Here is a 21420-nt window from a genome sequence, read left to right on the forward strand (position 1 = left end):
AAGCATGGGCATGAATCCACATTGTGCTCCTGCATCGAAGGTGAATAATGCGTTCCCTAATGGCGAATGTGGTTTAGTAAGCTTCCCTGATATATGAATTCGTAATGTACGAAGAATTGTCAATGAAGTTTACCACGAGCACAGATGCACTTGCAAATTATATCACAATTGAAAGTAATGAACACAGTGTAAACCTATGTGCCCTCTCCACTCTTAGTATGCTTTACTGCACGATGCTTATTTCCACCCCTGTATTGTAGTGTAGTAAGCTACAAAAAAAAAAAAAGGAAAACGTTGCAAAATTCGCCCCTTTTTAAGATTACTTTTCTCGCAATACACCGATGCTTTGCGGTGAAGCCTAAGCAATGTACTGCGGTGAAGCATATTAAAAGTGCGAAGGGGCCACTGTCACTGGACATAAGAGTTATTTAATTACACACTCGCGCACCCGCCGCAGGTCGCCTAAGTGGACATACTATGCTGGGTGATAGCGACCCCCTCCCACTTTTAGTATGCTTCACCGCGCAACTAAAATATACTGCGGCGAAGAAGCTGTACATCTGTATTGAGTGAATAAACAAATGATTTTGACAACAGTACAGAAATAAACGCGCACCATGCATCACATGGAAGAGCGTCGCAACAAAAGGTAGCCGATTCACACAGGCTGTGTAGCCCACTGATCAGTCGTAAAGGGTATTATGGGTAATTCAAAATTTCAGACACACAGAAATATGTTTATATGTTTACGTTCGTGCTCCTGCCAGAGCTTCCACAATAGAATGTAATTACAACACACAAACCCAAACACAGACATGCTTCGTTTGCAACTCGGTCGTCATGCAGATGACATATAACACGGAAAACGTGAACATGCTGTGTGTTAGCATCGTGAACTTCATACTAGGCAAGGAGCACACCAAAATCCCGCGACAGCCACTAATGAGACCAAAACGGGAACACGTCTGTGAACGCGCCAATGGACACTCTGCTCCTCCACCTCCAGCTGCGCGCCTGTACCACTCATTACAAGCACAGCACACCAAACACACATTCAGCGCTGAACAGTGGGCGGTCGACGCAGTCGCATTTATATGACTTGTAGCGAGCAGCACATCCCCCGATGTCCGTTAAGCAAAGTAGGACACGGCGACGCCACATCGCGGCCCGCAGAACTTCGCTGCCGTGGCGCTAGGCCACTTCGACATTTCAATTGTCACCACCGCCGAGTTGTCAAGGAAGTACGGGTCACACAACGCAGATTCTGTACTGCCGGGGCCCACCAAGGCCAAAGCCGCACCGCTGCACCACCACTACACACGGCTTTCTGCCAAGTAACACATAACAGGCATTGACAGAACCTACAACTAACACACAAGCATCGCAAGCGTAATCAGCGTAATCGCATGAGCAATGTTCAAGAACACGCCACGGCGTCGCTCGGCGCCACCATGGCGCCTTCTCAAAAATCCCTAGATAGTCCTGTCCCTAGGTACCCTGGGCACCTAGGATTAGGTCACGTGAGGCATTTTTATCGAGATTTAGACGCACGCCAAATAGACGCACGCGCCGGCCAATGGGGCCGATTTTCGGCGTGCGTCTAATGTCGCACAAAAATCCCTCACGTGACCTGATCCTAGGCACCTAGAGAGATGATCGTTTCGGATTTTTTAGAAGGCGCGATGGTGGCGCCGAACAACGCCGTGGCGTGCTCGTTCTCGGCATGATCGTTGCCATTCAACGAGACAGGATAGCTGACACGAACGTAGAACACGTAATAGTCCAAATAATTCCGAAAAGGAAAAGGGCAGGAGGAAGCATATTCATAGTCAATGTATATAGTTCTCCTAAGCAAAAGAAGGCCAAATTTGAAGAGCTATTTATAGGAGCAAACAAAATCGCAAAAGGAAATGCGCTGGTTATATTAAGCGACTTCAACGCCAGAGAGTCAAGTTGGGTGTACAAGACATCAGAAATAAAAGGCAGGACAGTAGCCGACGCGGCAGATAACACGGGGTGCGAGCTAATCACCGACGCCCAAAACCCGACAAGAACCGGGAACAGCGTAACCGAAGATACCTGCCCAGACCTCACCTTCGTCCTGCGAACAAAACAAGCAGAGTGGGAAAACCTACGAAGCGACACTATATAATAAGAACACAAATCACGACAACAGATAAAATCAGACGGCAAATAGGCGAAGCCAGAATCATGGATTGGAGAGCCTTCAGAGAGTAGCCGCGGACAGCGACACGACAGGAGGGGAAATCCAGTCGATATCCGAATGGGGAGAAAAACTCAAAGAACAAGTAAGGAAGTTCACGAAAGAAGTAGAACGCACGCAGCAAACACCGGACATGGACTCTAGGCTACTCAGACTATGGGAAGCAAGAAAGGGACTCACGAAGAGGTGGAAGAGGCAGAAATTCAACAGAAAGCTCAAAATAAGAATAGCGGAGACCACAAGGAAAGCGGAGGAGTATGCGGAGCAGCTTGCGAGACAAAATTGGCAGCAGTTCAGCAATTCACTGAACGGGACCCTGAACACAGCAAAGACGTGGAGCATACTCAAAGCCCTACTAGACCCGACCAAAACCACATCAGAGAATAACAAAACCATCCATCGATTGGTTCACCAGTATGAAGGGACGGACGAAAAACTGCTAGAAAAAGTACGCAAGAAATGCTGTGGCGACAGCAAGCCGGCGGCTTACACAGAAAGCTATAAAGGGGAAGAAAACGAAGCATTGGATAGGCCCATAACTAAGGAAGAAGTTTATGCGGCAATAGGAAGAGCAACAATTAAGAAACACGGCAGCGGGTGCGGACAAAATTAACGCACTTATCCGCAACCTGAGTGACGAGTTAGTCGAAAAATTAACCGACTACCTCAACAAACACTGGGGAGCGGAAACAGTTCCAGAAGAATGGAAACACGCTGAAATCATCATGATTCCAAAGCCAGGAAAGAAACTCCAAGTAAAGAACCTCAGACCAATCTCTAGCTCTCACATCATGCTTGGGCAAGATATACGAGAGAGTGGTTACGAAGAGACTTCAAGAATACATGGACGATAACGAATTATACCCGCACAGCATCTTCGGCTTCAGAGCCAAGCTGTCGACGCAAGACGTGCTGCTGCAGATAAAAGAAGAAATAGTCAGTGAAATCCCACGCTACAGAGAAAATATCATCATGGCACTCGACATCAAAGGGGCCTTTGACAATGTCAGTCACGAAGCCACACTAACGGGCCTAGTCAACCTGAACTGCGGCAGAAAGGCACACGGCTACGTCAAAGCATTCCTGTCGGGCAGAACAGCGATCATCGGGCTAGGAGCTAAGATCAGACAAGTTCAGCACTCCAAACAAAGGCACACAGCAAGGGCCAGTTATCTCGCCCATCCTTTTCAACGTGGCAATGATAGGACTGGCCAAACAATTAGAGGAAATTGGGGGTATACGTCATGCGATGTACGCCGACGATATCACCATCTGGGCAGAAAGAGCTCCGTTAGGATACCAAGAACTCAAGTTGCAAGAGGCCGCAGCATGCGTAGAAACATATGTCAGGGCAAGAGGACTCGCATGCTCAACGGAGAAATCTGAGCTCCTGAGAGTATGCCGGAGACGTAAGGCCAGCGACGAGGACGAGCCCCTGAAAATCTACCTGGAGGGACACCAGATCCCGGAAGTGACGCAATGCAGAATACTGGGGATGTGGGTGCAAACAAACCAGCGTTGCACATACGCCCTGGCACTAACCAAGACTGCAGTCAACCAAGTGGCCAGAATGATAAACCGGGTGTCGAAAAGAAGATATGGCATGAATGAGGCAGACACACTCAAGCTGATAAAAAGCCTAGTAGTCAGCAGAGTGGTGTACAGCCTACCGTACTACAACTGTGTCAAAAGCGAAATCCAGCAAATCGATACCATCCTAAGGAATTAAAGCACTCAAGACGGCGCTTCAAGTAGCCCAAACAGCATCGACCGAGAAGCTGCTAGCCCTAGGGCAGCACAACAGCTTTGAGGAACTGCAAGAAGCCCAAAGGATCGCACAATTCCAAAGACTACAGCAAACTGAAACCGGTAGAATACTTCTAGTCAGGTACGGCAGCAAATCAACCCTACGAGAAGTACAAGATAACATGACGATCCCGGACGAGTACCGCAGTACCATCCGGGTAGCACCAATACCCAGAAATATGGACCCGAACCTGCACAAGGCACGCAGGGAGGCGAGGGCAGAGTAAGTGCAAAGGACACTGGCCACCCGGAACGAAACGGTGTATGTTGACGTCGCAACAAACACCGGCAAAGGGGAAGAAGGCAATAAGCATAAAGTGGCGACGGTGATTGGCTCGGACCTCAGGGAAATCACCAGCGCGTCAATACGGAACTGCACGGTAGTTGAAGCCGAGGAAGCGGCCGTAGCTCAGCGGCAGTGGAGGGCTATCGACTAGGCAAATCCCTAACGATTCTAACAGACTCGCAAACAGCATGCCGGAATTACATGAATGGCAGGATCAGCCGCAAAACGCTGAATATTCTCCACTCTAACGGCCGACCCACAGACCAGCAAAGCAAACACGCGATAGTTTGGATACCGGGACACACGAGTGTAGAGGGAAATCTGGAGGCAGATAGGATAGCTCGAGCGTACGCAACAAACCGGGCGTCCAAGAACATTGCCGCCACAGAGGACCCAGAACCGGTAGGCCAAACGTACGCTGACACGCTAAACTACTTCAGGGGCGCCAGAATGAGATATCCGGCACCAGACAAACAACTCAACAGAGAAGAAGCCGTAATCCGGCGGCAACTACAAACGGGGACATACCCGAACTTATACACACTAAACAAAATTTACCCTACCCAATATGAGAACACATGTCCCTGGTGCGGGGAAAAGCCCACGCTACATCATATCACGTGGGCCTGCCAAAAAGCAAAAGAAATAACCATAATAGAAAACCCGGGTACGGAACAGTGGGAGAGGATGCTTTCCAGCGACATCCTGAAAGTCCAGCAAGGGCTAGTAAGGCGTGCTCGCACGGCAGCTACCCTCAGTGGGGCACTAGCTGGACTAGGGGCACCAACCCTGCAAATCAAGATGGAAGAATCCATCTGAAGAACCGCTAAATCCATATGTAAATAGAGCAAAATAAACGTTTTTCACCACCACCACCATCTATAGACCGCGCGTTCGACATTGCTATGTGATTGCGCTTGCGTTGCTTGCGTGTTGGTTGTAGGTTCTGTGTTACTTGGCGGAAAGCCTTGAGTAGTGGTGGTGCGGCAGTGCGCGGCTTTGGCCTCAGTGAGCTCTGGCAGTACAGAACCTGCGTTGTGTGACCCGTGCTTCCTTGAGAACCTGGCGGTGGTGACAATTGAAATGTCGAAGTGGCCTAGCGCCTCGGCAGCGCAGTTAAGCGAACCGCGATGTGGCGTCGCCGTGTCCCCCTTTACTCAACGGACATCGAGGGATGCGCTGCTAGCTACAAGTCATGTAAATGCGACTGCGTCGACCGCCCACTGTTCAGTGCTGAATGACTTTTACAATAGCACAGAAACAAACGCGCACCATGCATCAGTCTACCACATCGAAGAGCGTTGCAACGAAGGGTAGCTGATTCACACAGGCCGTGTAGCCCACTTATCAGTCGTAAAAGGTATATTATGGGTAATTCAAACTTTCAGATGCACACAGAAATGTGTTTATATATTTACGTTCGTACTCCATCCGCAATAAGGCTGCCAGAACTTCCACAATAGAAAGTAATTTAGCACACAAACGCAAGAACACAGACATACGCCTCGTTTTCAACTCGGTTGTCATGCACGTGATATCTAGTACGGATATCTAGCACAAGCTGTGTGTTAGCATCGTAAACTTCGTACTAGGCAAGGAGCACACCACAATCCCGCGACAGCCGCTAAGGAGACCAAAACAGGAGCACATGTCTGTGAACGTGCAAATGGAGCCCCCTAAGCCACTCATCTGCTCCACCACCACCTCCAATGCACGGCTGCACCACTCGTTTCAAGCACGTGCTTGAAACGTGTGTGCAGTGAAAAGGCCAGCGTTGACGAAAGCATGACCACCCAGTGGAAAAATGTGAAGCTGCTTAAGCACATCGCTGCATATGAACCAAGTGACGTGTTCAATGCAGACGAAACTGCTCTATCTTGCAAAGCTATGCCCGACAAGACGGTGAATTTCAAAGGGGACCCGTGCATTGGTGGCAAGAAGTGCAATCAAAGGATAACTGCTTCTTGCCGCCAATATGACTGGCACAGAGCGCTTGCCACTTGTTGTCGGGAAGACGCATAAACCGCGTTGTTTTAAAAACATCAGAAGCCTTCCTGTTGAGTACAGACCGAACAGGAAGGCTTGGATGACCTCAGATAGTTTTCGAGGCTGGCTGCAGCAGTTAGACCGGCACTTCACGTCTAAGGACCGCAGGATAATTATCGTTGTTGACAACTGCAGTGCACATAACTGTACAGTCGAACTGAACAGCGTGAAGGTAGTTTTTTTGCCGCCCAATTAACACTACATGTGCCCTTCAGCCGATGGACCAGGGTGTCATTTCACGGTAGTCCTGCACTTATCGTCATCTATTACTCCCCCTCCTTTTCTGCCTTCTTGATTGGATTGGTGCAGCTCACTACGTGCTTGCGCGCACTTTTCCGAGCGCAGATTGGTGTGCGCCTGGTTTCTGCACTGGACACATCGCTCGCTGCTCACGCTTATACATAAAGACGAAGTGAGCGTCGCTTAGCGCGGAAGTACTGTGCCGCGGGCGTACCGTGTATGTAAGCGCACAGCAATGCCGGGAAACATTCATACAAAAGCAAAGGGTAAGAAAACTGCGCTTTATTTTCCATTACTTTGTGATGGCTTTGTGAGCAATGGCTTCTAACAAGCGCCGGAAAGTCTTCATGCAGGGTAGCGCCGAGCGATGGTTTCTAACAAACGCAGAAATGAGTCTGCAGCGCGTGTGGCCATTAATTGACTCCTGCCTCAGCCATATGAGGTGCGACTCCAGCAGCGGTGCAGTTACCCTGTAGCCAGCGGAGAGGAGGCGGCGCTTCACTTTCTGCCAATAACTTTCTATTTTTTTCGTGTGAACACCTGTGATTGGGTCCACAAAGTTCACACCGTGGTTTAGTGTTTCCCATTGCAGATTGAGGCTCGCTCCATTAGCATCCACTAAGTTTGGGATGCAGTTGTATGCCGCCCATTCATCACTTTGGATGGTCGTCCCTGGTTCAACATTTGGCATTGCTGCGCGCTTACATACACGGTATGCCTGCGGCACAGCACTTCCGCGCTAAGCGACCCTCACTTCGTCTTTACATATAAGTGCGAGCGCGAGCTGGAAGAGCTGGGGCATCTCGGATTCTTCCGGACGCTATCGAGGATACAGGAAAGGTATCACTGGCTGCGCCTGATGCTGACATTTCCCGTCACGTCAAGACATGCTGAGACTGTCAGTGACACAGGACACCGCTGACAAGGCCAGCGGGATTACTACAGCTGATCGAGCCTCCTTGGAGACCGTTTCTGCAGATAGGGATGGATATGTTGGGGCCCTTTCTGATGTCACCACCAGGAAATAAGTGGATTGTCGTGGCTACCGACTAGCTTACCCGGTATGCCGAAACAAGAGCTCTGCCTAAAGGTGGTGCGGGTGAAGTTGCTAAATTCGTGGTGAACATCCTGCTGCGATATGGTGCCCCGGAGGTCCTCATCACCGACAGGGGAACTGCCTTCCCTGCAAAGCTCACACAAGCCATTTTGCAATACAGCCAGACAAGCCACAGGAGGTCAACTGCCTACAACCCGCAGACGAATGGTCTCACGGAGCGCCTGAACAAGACCCTTGCCGACATGCTTGCAGTGTACGTCGACATCGAGCACGACATGGGATGCTGCCCTGCAATACCTAACCTTAGCTTAAAACACGGAGGTGCAAGAAACAACGCAGATCGTGCCGTTCAAGCTGGTTTACGAAGAAACCTGGCGACGACTCTCGACGCCATGCTGCCATCACCGACAAAGAGAATCTCGACATCGCGGCCTATCTCCAGCGTCCTGTTACGTTTCGCCTACGACGCGCGGTATAGCCGGCGCGGATGCAACGGACGCCGGGGCTTCGTTCAAAGCGGCGGACATTTTGGCCCGTTCGGAGCTGCCGCAAAGCCTCCCCGCCAAGCGCGTCCAGGCGTGTTTCAGTGCCACGTGTCTTCTTGTGTGCGTGCGTGTGTGTGTGCCCACGCTTGTCAAAGCGCGGCAGCCGGGGAGAGGAGCTCCCCAAGTGTGAAGCGAGGAGGTCTGTCCGGCGCCCGGCCGGCGGATGCGTCACTACACTCGCCTCAACATGTCTCTCAGCGTGTCCGTGCCAGCCGTCACGTGGCCTCGTCACGAGGCCTTCCTTCTTGCCCTCAACTGCGAAAGTATAAGAGCAGCTGCTCCCGGACGCCGAGAGAGGCTCCGATTTCTTCTGTCGAGTTACGTGCTCTCCCGTCTCTCACTTCGGTCGACCTGACCGCCCGCTCTTTTGCGATGTTAGAATAAACCAGTTGTTCTGTTACCAGTCGACTCATGCTTTGCCGGGACCTTCGGATGCTTCCAGTGCCCCAGGCCGCCAGGCCAACGCTACCCTTGGGGCTTACGACCCATTTGCAACAACGGGCGTCAGCACTGAGGTTCCAACAACTCGTGCCAGCGGTGCGATTTACAACAGCTGGTTGCCAGCGGTGAGATCGCGACAACGGAGGCCAGCAGCGAAGAGATGCGGTTGACTGTATGCTGAGCAGCACAACGACCATCCGGGAGCAGTGCAACGAGCCCTGTGTGATGACTGGTTGCCTGCAGCGGAACGACTGCGCTGAATTCTTGGCTGCGAGGTTTGGTGAGTGCGGGACTTTCTTCTTCTGAGTTTTGCCAGGCTTTTGTTAGTGTCAGAAACAGAGCTGGTAATTGTGGTTGTCGTTGCTGCCGGGTTAGTTTGCGGCAAGACAATAGTAGGCAGTAGAGAAAGCAGCATTCAGAGCAGCCATGGATTTGAAGTCGTTGCGCAAACCGAAATTGCTGGAGCTTGCAAGAGAGTTGGGTCTGGATGTCTCAGACAAACTCAGAAAACCGGAACTGCTAAGGGCTATTCCTGAGTTAGAAGCTGAGGATGACGAGCTGTCGGAATGCCTTGAGACCATTGAGGAGTGGGCAAAAAGACAGGAGCGCGAACTTAAAGAGCAAAAAGAAAGACATGAGCGCGAACTTCAAGAGCAAAAAGAGAAACAGGAGCGCGAACTTAAAGAACAGAAACAGGAGCGCGAACGAAAAGAACAAAAAGAAAAAGAAGAGCGCGACCGTCAACACGCTTTGGAAATGAAGCGTCTCGAGGTAGAGATGGAACGCGCTCGTAATGGAAGTGAGGCACACGGTGCAGGAGAACGAGTATCGTTCAAAATGACTGACCTGATGCGGCCGTTTAAGCTTGGAGAGGACATTGGTTTGTTCCTGGTTAACTTTGAGCGAACGTGCGAGAAGCAGGGGTTCTCTCGGGAAACGTGGCCACAGCGCTTGCTCACTTTGTTACCCGGCGAGGCGGCCGACGTAGTCGCTCGCTTGAAAAGAGAGGAGGCAGAGGATTTCGACCAAGTGAAATCGAGTCTGCTAAAAAAGTACAGGCTGTCCGCGGAGGCGTTCCGTCGGAAGTTTCGGGAAAATGAGAAAGGCAGAAGTGAGTCATATACAGAGTTTGCCTACAGGCTAATGTCAAACATGCAGGAGTGGCTCAAAGAAGAGAAAGCGTTTGGTGACCACGAGAAAGTTCTGCAGTGTTTCGGGCTGGAACAGTTTTATAGTCGGTTACCTGAGAACGTGCGGTACTGGGTCTTGGATAGGCCAGACGTTAGTACGGTGGCTAGAGCCGCTGAGCTAGCCGAGGAGTTTGTGACGCGTCGGGCTCGCGGAGCTGACGGTCAAAAGGGTGAATTTGGCTCCAAGTTTGAGAGGCCAAAGTTCACACCCATGAGAAAACGGTTCGAGACGAGGCAAGCGCGCGTGTGTTATACGTGCCAGAAGCCGGGTCACTTTTCGGCGCAGTGTCCGACCGAACCTAAGGAGACGGCGGCAGCCGAAGCCGAACGCAGAAAGCGGTTCGAGACGAGGCAAGTGCGCGTATGTTATACGTGCCAGAAGCCGGGTCACTTTTCGGCGCAGTGTCCAGAAACAAAAACAAAAGTCGTGTTTTTGTCTTTATGCAGCACTGACGAGAACATGAAGCTTCTCGAGCCTTACATGCGAGACCTCCTCGTGAACGGGAAAGAGTGCCGAGTGCTTCGCGATTCCGCAGCTACAATGGATGTAGTTCACCCCTCTTACGTAGAACCCGATATGTTCACGGGCGAGTGTGCATGGATCAAGCAAGCCGTGGAAGCTCATAGCGTGTGTCTGCCCGTAGCAAAAGTGCTTATTGAAGGACCTTTCGGAGCGCTTGAGACGGAGGCCGCAGTGTCATCTATGCTGCCCCCCCAGTACCCGTACCTATTTTCGAACAGGTCGGATCACCTCCTGCGCGAGAAGGGGCTTTTGTTTGGTGAGGCTAGCGTTCAGGCCTTAACCAGATCAAAGGTTCGGGAGCTCGCTGCAAAGGCGGTAGTTGCGGGGCCGACGTCGAACAATGAGAAAGGGTCAGAGGCGCAGCAAGCTGATATTCAGAGCACGCCTGAACTGAATAAAATTGAGCCTGTAGCGTTAAAGGCACCAGATACTGGAGAGGAAATGCCCGACACGGGAAAGTTAGAAGAGCTATCTGCAGATTTGCTCATCGCGCCTACGTCAGACGGACTTAATAGGTTGCTAAAAGTCAGCCGGGCGGCTTTGATAGCCGAGCAAAAGAAGGATGGCAGCCTAGAAAACATACGCTGCATTGTCAAGGAAGGTATCGCCAAGAAAAATGCTCGCTTTGTGGAAAGAGGTGGGGTCCTGTACCGGAAGTATCTAGACCGCAGGGGAGTGGAGTTCGATCAGCTGATCGTGCCTCAATGCTACCGTCAGGATCTGTTGCGCTTGTCGCATGGGGGTTCGTGGTCCGGACACCTAGGAGTTAAGAAAACTAAGGACCGTCTCTTGCAAGAGTACTATTGGCCAGGGTGTTTTCGGGACGCAGACCACTTTGTGAAGACATGCGACACCTGTCAGCGGGTGGGCAAACCAGGGGACAAATCGAGGGCGCCGTTGAAGTCGGTACCTATCATTACGGAGCCTTTTAGACGGCTCGTTATTGATACAGTGGGACCTCTGCCGGTAACAGCCACGGGGTACAGACACATTTTGACTGTGATCTGCCCAGCGACAAAGTTTCCTGAAGCAGTACCGCTTAAGGAACTCAGCTCAGTTGAGATAGTCAATGCACTACTGTCCATATTTGCGCGAGTTGGTTTTCCTGCGGAAATCCAATCAGATCAGGGCACAGTGTTTACTAGCGCTTTGACGACAGCCTTTCTCGAAAGGTGTGGGGTAAAGCTGTTAGACAGCTCAGTGTACCACCCACAGTCGAATTCCGTTGAGAAGCTCCATTCCGTCATGAAGCGCGTGTTGAGAGCATTGTGGTTTGAACAACAAACTGACTGGGAGCTGTGTCTGCCTGGGGTGACGTTGGCATTAAAGACCGCGCCGCATGCGGCTACGGAGTTTCGCCAGCTGAGCTAGTGTACGGTCGCTCGCTGCGATCTCCGCTTCGCATGCTTCGAGACGGATCACTGCCCTCTCCAATGACTGCAGACCATCTCTTCCACAAATGGCCGCCTCCTGCGCTGGAGCCTCGCTTTGCAACAATATTCCTTTGAGGTGCGTTACAAAAAGGGGAGTCTCAACGGTAACGCCGATGGCTTAAGTCGAAGCCCCAAACGTGGGAATCAGCCTCAAAATTGTTTGTTACTGATGTTTTTCTTCCTGAGGCAGGATTTTTAACATATTGCTTTTGTGTAGTGTTTCAAAGTGATGATGTGCTTTCTAGTGCAATTTTCCGATTTGTGGACGCGTTCTGAGTGCTGCTAAACTACTGTAAGGAACTAGCCAGTAGTATAAAAGGGGAAAGAGCCTGGCAGGGCTTAGTGAGGGTTGTGCCGTGCTTGCTGACTGAGCGGTTGACTTTCGGCGTAGTTCTAACGCTTGCCGGGAACGAGAACAAAAATGTCAACTCTCCCGAAGTCACTTTGCAGTGTCCTGTGTGAACCTGAACGAGAGAACGAAGCCTTCTCTGTGCGCTGCGCTCAAGAAACGCCGAAGGACGACCGACTTCGGTTATGAGCATCATCAAGCGACATCCCTCCGGACAGCGGATGCAGTCCCCTGACCATCGGGATCTCCTTCCCCCGGCGGGGCGGTCTGTTACGTTTCGCCTACGACGCGCGGTATAGCCGGCGCGGATGCAACGGACGCCGGGGCTTCGTTCAAAGCGGCGGACATTTTGGCCCGCTCGGAGCTGCCGCAAAGCCTCCCCGCCAAGCGCGTCCAGGCGTGTTTCAGTGCCACGTGTCTTCTTGTGTGCGTGCGCGTGTGTGTGCCCACGCTTGTCAAAGCGCGGCAGCCGGGGAGAGGAGCTCCCCAAGTGTGAAGCGAGGAGGTCTGTCCGGCGCCCGGCCGGCGGATGCGTCACTACACTCGCCTCAACATGTCTCTCAGCGTGTCCGTGCCAGCCGTCACGTGGCCTCGTCACGAGGCCTTCCTTCTTGCCCTCAACTGCGAAAGTATAAGAGCAGCTGCTCCCGGACGCCGAGAGAGGCTCCGATTTCTTCTGTCGAGTTACGTGCTCTCCCGTCTCTCACTTCGGTCGACCTGACCGCCCGCTCTTTTGCGATGTTAGAATAAACCAGTTGTTCTGTTACCAGTCCACTCATGCTTTGCCGGGACCTTCGGATGCTTCCAGTGCCCCAGGCCGCCAGGCCAACGCTACCCTTGGGGCTTACGACCCATTTGCAACAACGGGCGTCAGCACTGAGGTTCCAACAACTCGTGCCAGCGGTGCGATTCCAACAGTCCCGAAGAAGCCAGACAGCTCGCCTGCCTGAGCATCAAGACCCAGCAGAGGACTGACAGCATGCACTACAATATTTGACGGCACTGCGTGGAATACCAGCCCGGCGACCGTGATTGGTCTGGACTCCGATACACTGACGAGGACCTACGACGGACGCTATTTCGGACCCTACAAGATCAGCCGATGTATTGGCGCACTGAGCTACGAGTCCTGCCAGATGGCATTTGGTAATCACAGCGGCGCCGCGCATGACTTGAAGTTGTCCAAGTGGTGTGTGTTAAGCCTTTCTACGCCCGCTGACGAACTTAGGGACTTTCTTTGTCGCTTTGTTGTTTTTTTTTCTTAATTATACGTGTTTTATGGTTCTATTCGCTGTCTGTTGTCACCGACCCTTGTGTATAATCTGACTGTATGCATAACGCGAATTGTGAAGTACTTCCTGGAAGACACACGGGCCGGAAACCAGCGATTACTCTGGAACATTCGATGACTCGTGTATAAAAGCCGATTCGCTTCACCTGCTGATGAGATTTTCGACGATCGCCATATGTATTCACCGCTATCGTTGTGCATTGAGTGTAGCTTGTTTTTCTGGGCACATGTTCGTCCAATAAAGAGTTTCGCCATTCAGCTTTGTTACTGTGTTCTTAACCGTCACTACCATGGGACAAAAGTGCACTTGGCGTGCTGCATATTATTTTGTTAGGTCAGGCTTCGAGCAGTGAAGTAGACAACAGGCTTATGGGAAGTCGTGAAGTGTGAGCGTTGGCAGCTGAGTGCAAGGCTCGTGTTCTGTGTGTGTGTTACTGTACCGTTTTTGCGAAGGTTGTGGGATCGTTTCCCACTTGTGGCAAGTTGTTTTTTCATCCACTTTCATTTCCATTAATTTATGGTTTCATTTATTAAGGACAAGTAATTTTCCCTATGTTGTCCTTGGTGTCGGTGCTTGTTGGCTTCTTATGATCTGACTAGTAGAAATCGGGCCCCTCAGTTAACCCCGTTTCTTCTCGTTTGTAGTTTTTGAAATGTTATATAAATCAAGTTCTATTTCTCTGTGTGTCATCTGTCTATCGTCAGTGTGCACCTCGAGATAGGTACCGAAGTGAAGAAAGAACCTTGAACTTGACCTATTTGTGCTTTGTACATACAGACTGCAACACTGTTAGCACGAACAAACGATAGGTGCGCTTTCACGTTTTTACAGTGAACCTGTTTACTTCTCGCCACCGTATGGTTGAGCCACATGTGCGCACTCGTAAGGGGGTGGGGGGAGGTTATGGGGGCTGGCTAACGTCTGCATAGCGAATAAAAATGTCTTACAACAAAGCCAACCTTACTACGAGTACTTTGCAGAAAACGGCTATAACTCTTGTTTTATCAAAATTATCCTCCCAAAATTATGTGACAATTGGCCGGTAAGACGACTATCATTACACCGAGTTTTACTTTTCATAATTAGGTAGTTCACAGTGAAGTAGTAAAAGTTATGAAATTCCCATCTGCTGTCAATACATGGGCTCCTATGAGAGGGAAAAGGACAGCCCCATGTTTGTCTGCTAGGATAAAACTCTGGTCATTCCAAGTTTCATTAAGCTAAGAAGTATGCTCAATTGCAAATTACAAACAGAAGTGTTTTGTTTTGTGCACTTGTTTAGCTTTGCTGTCTAACCACGTTCACACCATGCATTGGGGTGAATTTGGGAGCACGACGACAGCTTTGCTGGCATTCCATTTTCACAGAGTGAATAGGGCCGCAATTTCTTTCTTTTAAACTCGAAATACACTTTTGGCACTCCATTCTTTAGTGGTCTTACCTTCCTGGCATTGTATTTCACAAAACTGTGAAAAACAACGGACAGATATCTTGTCAAGAAGAACAGACACAGGGTGTCTACCAAGCTGACATTTCCAAATTCCCGGGTTTTCCAGGTTTTCCCTGAGCACTTTTGCTAAATTCCCTGAATGAGCCAGAACTTTGTTTTATGTCAAGACAGGCTGACACCATGTTGCCCGATGCTCTCACTCTCTAGTAAGCATGTTGAAACAAAAAAAATGACTTAATCCAGTTTGAATAGTAAGGAGTAATATCTATTTTATTTAAAAAGAAAACAGAAGGAAGGTGTTAGTAAAATGCAGTGAAAAAATGATAAAACCCATTGCAAATTGGGTCGAACATTTTCAAATACGAATGTAAGGAGATGCATATATAAGTAAATATTTTTTGAATATGAGCTATTTCTATCAATTGATAGCAAGCTCATCGGTATGAGGCCTGAACTTTGTCACAACTAAGATTCTCTCTCAGCAGCTGGGAAGTCAATCTCGATCAACTGTCCTGACAATGACATACTCTCAGCCCGAACAAAACATCTCAGTGTAGGGTTTCACTGCTTTAGTTAAATAGCTTATTTTGGTTTGAATGAGGGACACCTGCATCTCGGCATCAGCCAACGCTTTGTTTTTTGAGCTCAAGCTCCTTCAAAGAGGTGGCGGCACGCTTCATTTCCCGTTAATTCCTCAGGACGTCGGTCCTTCCTGTTCTCATCCTCCTTCTGCCACACGTTCACCCCATGGATCATTTGAAGCATCCTCTTGGTCAGTTGTACAGTCAACGTCCGATTGTTCGGACTCCCTAGGGGCCGCAAAAACATCCGAAAAATCGGGCAGTCCGAAAAAAATGAATGCATGTCACTAACTGCCTATAAGGGCTAAAATTGGCACAGGCACGTCCGCAAAAGTTCTTAAGGCCTGCCAGTACACTTATTAGGCATATCAGTGCTCGTGCTGTGACAGGGGATGGGGGTGCACGCGCGTATATTTAAAGAATACATACTGTGTCCCGTGACAATTGCCCCTTCCCACGCTTGTTAAGCTTCGCCGCCTAACACTGCTGTATTGAGGCGAAGCTAACTTTCGGAGACTGGCATTACGAAACGCGCTGTATGTGCTCTGCGAGCTTCGAAGCCAATGGCGAAGATTACAAACGTGGTGTTGGTGCCATTGCTGACAGTGGCGAATTCTTTCAATGAAAAACACGGCACCGCAAGGCAAGAAACTTAACAGCGAAGGTAGAAGCATCTAGGCCTAACGTTGCCGTGGTGGTGGCTACGGCTGCCGGCGGATCTGCGTGCGATAGTGCCAGTTGGAGGCGGCGAGATAATCAAAATGGCGGCGGTGGCGGCTTTGATTAATGCCATTTCAGACCTGCAGTCAGGGCAATATACATTTACTATATGGAGTACGTGGTGGTGCCGCAAAGCCGTGCAAATTATCGGGCATGTCCGAAAAAGCGTCTGGAAAATCGGTCGTTAACTACTCTGGCATCGTGCCGATGACACGGCGTCAATGACGATTCATTGCGATTCCTCTGTTACTGGAGCCAGCATTGACACGACTTTCGTTCCCTTTCAATAAAGTTACAGCTAATTTTCCCTGACAGAAGCAAATTCCCTGAGTTTTTCCAGACTGTTCCAATTCCCTGAGAATTCCCGGTTTTTCCGGTTGGTAGACACCCTGAGACATCTCAAAGAGGATGACGAAAGGACACGCAATCCACCTGGCATGGGACCTTCAACGTCCACTTCTGAACCTACTGATGTTTGCCTTAGCGGCACAGGCTCGACATCTGCCATTGTAACCACTGCCTCCGCACATGTGCGAATTGTTGGTGAGGATCCAGTCCCTAACATTAAAGCACAACAGGGACGACATTACCAACCAGCTTGGAAACATGCATACAAATGGCTTCTGTATGAAGCGTCAGTGGACAAAGTATTTTGGGAGAATTGTCGCTCTGCTTGTGAGATGAACATTTTTCTTTCAAATACTTCTAGTTCCAGGGATACGGGTTCTTGTTTGATGTTTGAGCAATATCGATGTTCTAACTGGAAGAAAGCTCTTGTAAGATTTAAAAGCCATGAGGCCTCAAATCTGCACCGTGCGGCCATGAGTGGAACCGCAGCTGTGAAAAGGGGTGTGAATGTAGCAATGCAGGTGTAGTTGATGGCCTACCAGAAATCGCAATCAAATACACCCATTGCCTCGGTTCATATGCAGTGAACAGATGCTGTCCCATGATTGCAAAACTAGAAGAAAAAGATTTTGTTGTAAGCAAAAACTTTTGCCCACTAAAAGCTGCTCAAATCACCACTCTGCTTCAAGAATGCACACAGCATACTCATCCGATACTAGTTCCATGAGAAAGTATTGATGAGACTCGACATTTCACTGAATAGCTCTGAAGATGGAATGCTGAATTGGAGATAGTTTCGAATACCAGGCCTTTCCGTTAATGGCATTTTAGGTTTCTGTAGGTGGCCGTATTGAATAAAACTCCAACCCCATTAGGACGGATGGCTTATACGACAGTTTGGACTTAACAAAACTGCCATACGGAATATCTGCACTTGGCAGAAAGACCTTTGCGGCAACAGTGCACAAGACTCGTGTATGCCATGCGATTCAGTCCATGCCGAACACATTTTCAAGCAAATAGCATTCTTTGGCACTTTCAACCGTTTTCGTAGTTGATGGTCAAATTTGGCAAGAACAATGTTAGTTTGCTCTTTTGCTTGCTCTCGTTCAGGCTATTTGCTTGCACCAACAATCATCCTTGACGGTTTCTGCACAAAATTATTTGTTCTTGCTAGAGTACATGCGAATGGGAACAGATTATGATATTCTGGAAGCAGAAAGCCACTTTCAATCTAACAACACATGTGTAGTCAGCAGTCGCCCATCGACACAGTGGCCAGTAGGAAAGGGCCAGGAATGAAAGGACTGCGAGTTGTCGGACCCAGCGTCGCATAGCGAAAGACGGGCAGTCTTGGGACGGATGAGAAGCAAGCATGACTGGTTCAGCCAGGATGTCGGGTCCGATACTGAAGCTCGATAACAGTCTGCATGGATTATTCATTGCCAACATAAAATGATGAGTTCTGTAAATGGCTATTACAGGTGTCACAAGGCACATGCTCAATCATGTGGAGATGGAATTTCTCGGTCAAGATGGGCTCCTTTGAGCAATCTGCAGGAGGGAGCTATTTGTTACCCAGAAATTCAATCTTGACCAGGCTCAGTCGCAATTGAAAGTGACCATGCGACACCGGTATTACTCCTGACCTGGTACGTTCGCACGTAAATCGCAGTACAAGTGCTCTGATGGTGGCACAGTGCTCATCATATAGGCTGGTCTGCTTCTGTACTGTGTCGAATTTAACTTTACCTTGACATCAACGTGCAAGAGGTGCACTGTGATGTGGGCTTTTAAGGCCAGCACTGCAAATGGTAGAACACTCTGCCGAATGAGAACAATGGCGTGAAAAAATAAGAAAACTTTTGTGTGCATGACATGGTGTTGGCAAAGTGAAACTAAGTTCTTGCTTTTTACAATCTTGAGAAACTGTCTGACACCTATGAAGCTTCCAAAATCAACTTCAGGTAGGCATACTAGATATTTTGAATTATCTATATATCAAACTATTTTGCTATCATTTTTGATTTCAATATATCTGGGTTTAGCTATACACTGCTATGGTTTATAGTATTCATGTGTTGCCTGGCCTCAGATGTTTCCTGTTAGTTTTTCTATTATGCGCACTTAGTGTCTTGTCCTTGAGCATTTAATTTATCAGAGAAAGATAGAACAGCAGTGGCAACGAAATTGCTATTGTCTTAGATGAACCAATGTAAGAATGAAAAAAAAAACCCACATAGATCTTAAGAACTGGCTCACATTAAATTGCTGATGAATAAGTCATAGCAACGGCATTAAATGGCAATAAGAAATAAAACTTCCAAGTGACATCGCTGATATTCTATAGGAGCATTGAAGAGAATAAAATGCTGAGGAGACTATAAAGGTAAGAAAGAAAAAGATATTTATTAAGAAATGACTGCAACAAAGGTAATCATTATAGTGCAAATAAAAATAAAACATTTGACAACAATAGCAATGCACTTATCAAGCACAGTGATTGATAAAGTCCTCAAGGAAGGGCAAGTGTAAATTCTTAGTGAAGTCAGGTCATTCAACTGCTGTAAAAGAATGCTTCCATACATGAAGATAATGACATGGCTAAGAGGAATAAAAATATTTCGACAAAATACATCCAAAGGCAATAAAAATGTCTGATGAAGAGAACAGATCACATCTTTTCATGCCCACAGAGCATAAACTGAAGGTACCAGTCACACAAATGAAGGAAAATTCCCAAAGGCACGCCCGCTAACAAAAGCTATTACACATCCTACATAGTAGGGTTGCGAATATAGCATTCCTAATCTACTAGTTATACACATGTAGACAGAGAAAGTGGAGAGCGAAAGTGTAGCCAATAATGAACCTCTCACGATCTCAATAATTCCGACAAACCATACCTGATGCTTTGACTTCGGTGCAAGATGAGGCTTTGCGATGACCGATTTTGCACCTTGTTTCTTGCTCACAGGGTGGAGAGCCAGTAAAAAGCACAAATTTGGATTGAAGCGGGTGGTTGGTGCTGTATGCATGCCCTGGTATGTTTCTATAAGTGATCAAAGTTATAGTGGCTATTACAGTAACAAGCGGGCATGTGCAAAGGATACATGACAGTATTCTTTGTGCATGCACATGACACTATTCTCACGCACTGCGACACATGCCATGTATCGCTGTGCAGTATCATGCAGTGAGCAAAAAAAAAAAAAAAAGAATTTCCGGCGATTGCAATACTCCCTAATGCGAAATTTAAGTACAGTTCTATACGTGTTTCATTTTGCAATATATTAGCTGGTGCAGACAATCCATCTCGTGCCACCTGTTGCAAACAGAGCGAAACGTAGCGCAACTGCTTCACTAATCAGGAGATCACGAGAGGCAGCACGTGACACGTGGACACAATTCACAGCAGCCACCGCAAGCAGACCTCCCTAATCCAGTGCTTTGTTTTCATATAAGTATCGTTGGATGTGCTCGGAGCATGCCATCGGTCAACAGACGATTCGCACTACAGTGGCCTCATCTTGTAGCCATCATCACTACAGAGAGGCACTACGCTTTTCTCCTCACGCTTCTCCCATACCCGCCTGCTCCACTTTCTGCCTCATGTTTTCACCGTAGTTTCCCCGTCCGCTTTCCTCCTCATGCTCTCTTCGCTTTTTATCCCCTGCTGCGCTCACCATTCACTTTCGGACCCTTGGCTTTACCATGCCAACATGCCATGGTGCAGGCACTGCGGACACACATGCTCACCCTCATCAGTGAAACTAATAGCTTATCTTGCATTTGTTTGCCCAAAGTTATAATACGCAGCCACTGTTTGGGACCCTCATCAATCTAACCTATCTAATATTCTCGAATCAGTCCAGACTCGTGCAGCTCGCTTTATTTACTCTATTTATTCTTATGATTACAGCGTTTCCAAGCTTAAGGTTCGTGGTCACCTTACCAACTTTGAAATGCGACGTCACATATCTAGACTATGCCTTTACCACAAATTTTATAACACTCCCTTCGAAGTTCCAGCTATCTTGCCAGTTCATCCCTTGTCCAGTCGCACAAACCATCCCAGAGTGGTTTTCCCTCTTTCAGCACAAACGACCACTCATCTTCACTCTTTTTTTTGTGATGACCGCATGGGACTGGAACCATCTACCGCAATTGCCGTGCACCACTCCGATCCGCATCAATTCAAGGCGGCACTCGAATCACACTCACTGTAATTAAAACCCATCCCTCATGTTATACCCCAACTGGGGCCTTTGAGGTATAATAAATGAAATGATATGCCCATATCTGCACTCTAACACAGGTACGGGCACTTAAGAGCTGCGCTCCAAGATCAAACTCTCTAGTGTAGCCAATAATCAGTCAGTCAGGCCCAGAACTATATAACGCTGCAGAAGAATATTACCTGCGTACGCTTCGTAACTTTGCCAGTGCTGCAAGGTACTTGTGAGATGGAGTACAGCATCTAACAGTCCTCCAGCACTGCAGACTTCCTAATGAGAAAGCAGCATTTGTGCTACTACAGGCGTCATCTGTCTTGGCAAAGGTTGTACATAATTCAGGTTCTGAAACTCAATAAAGGCCCATGCACTGCCGCAGTGTCCTCACATAATCCACAGCATAAAAACAAAGAGGATGAGATACCATGACTGTATGAATCAAAGGATCTTTGTTCTTCAGCTTGAGAGCACCTTAATTCACTTAGATATATACAAATTGATCGTGCAGAATAAGCATTCCTACAAACAAGATACTACCTGGTACTGATGCAGAGGACCATAATTTAAAATTGTGTTTTTCTATCAATACATTTTCACTAAGGTGAATCCCATAGAACAGGGAAACCTCACGCACACTACCTCATGTTTGAAGAG

The 21420-nt window shown here is 48.6% G+C and overlaps 1 protein-coding gene across 1 annotated transcript in view; it reads right to left on the reverse strand.

Annotated features, from left to right (window-relative positions):
- LOC129383470 (uncharacterized) overlaps nucleotides 1–21420 on the reverse strand; it is a 53233-nt gene that overhangs the window by 3820 nt on the left and 27993 nt on the right. Inside the window, exon 6 of the mRNA XM_072289670.1 lies at nucleotides 19438–19583. Coding sequence (XP_072145771.1) covers nucleotides 19438–19583 — 146 coding nt within the window. The remainder of the gene's footprint in view (nucleotides 1–19437; nucleotides 19584–21420) is intronic.

Source organism: Dermacentor andersoni, chromosome 8 (assembly GCF_023375885.2).
Source record: "Dermacentor andersoni chromosome 8, qqDerAnde1_hic_scaffold, whole genome shotgun sequence".
Lineage (NCBI taxonomy): Eukaryota > Metazoa > Arthropoda > Arachnida > Ixodida > Ixodidae > Dermacentor > Dermacentor andersoni.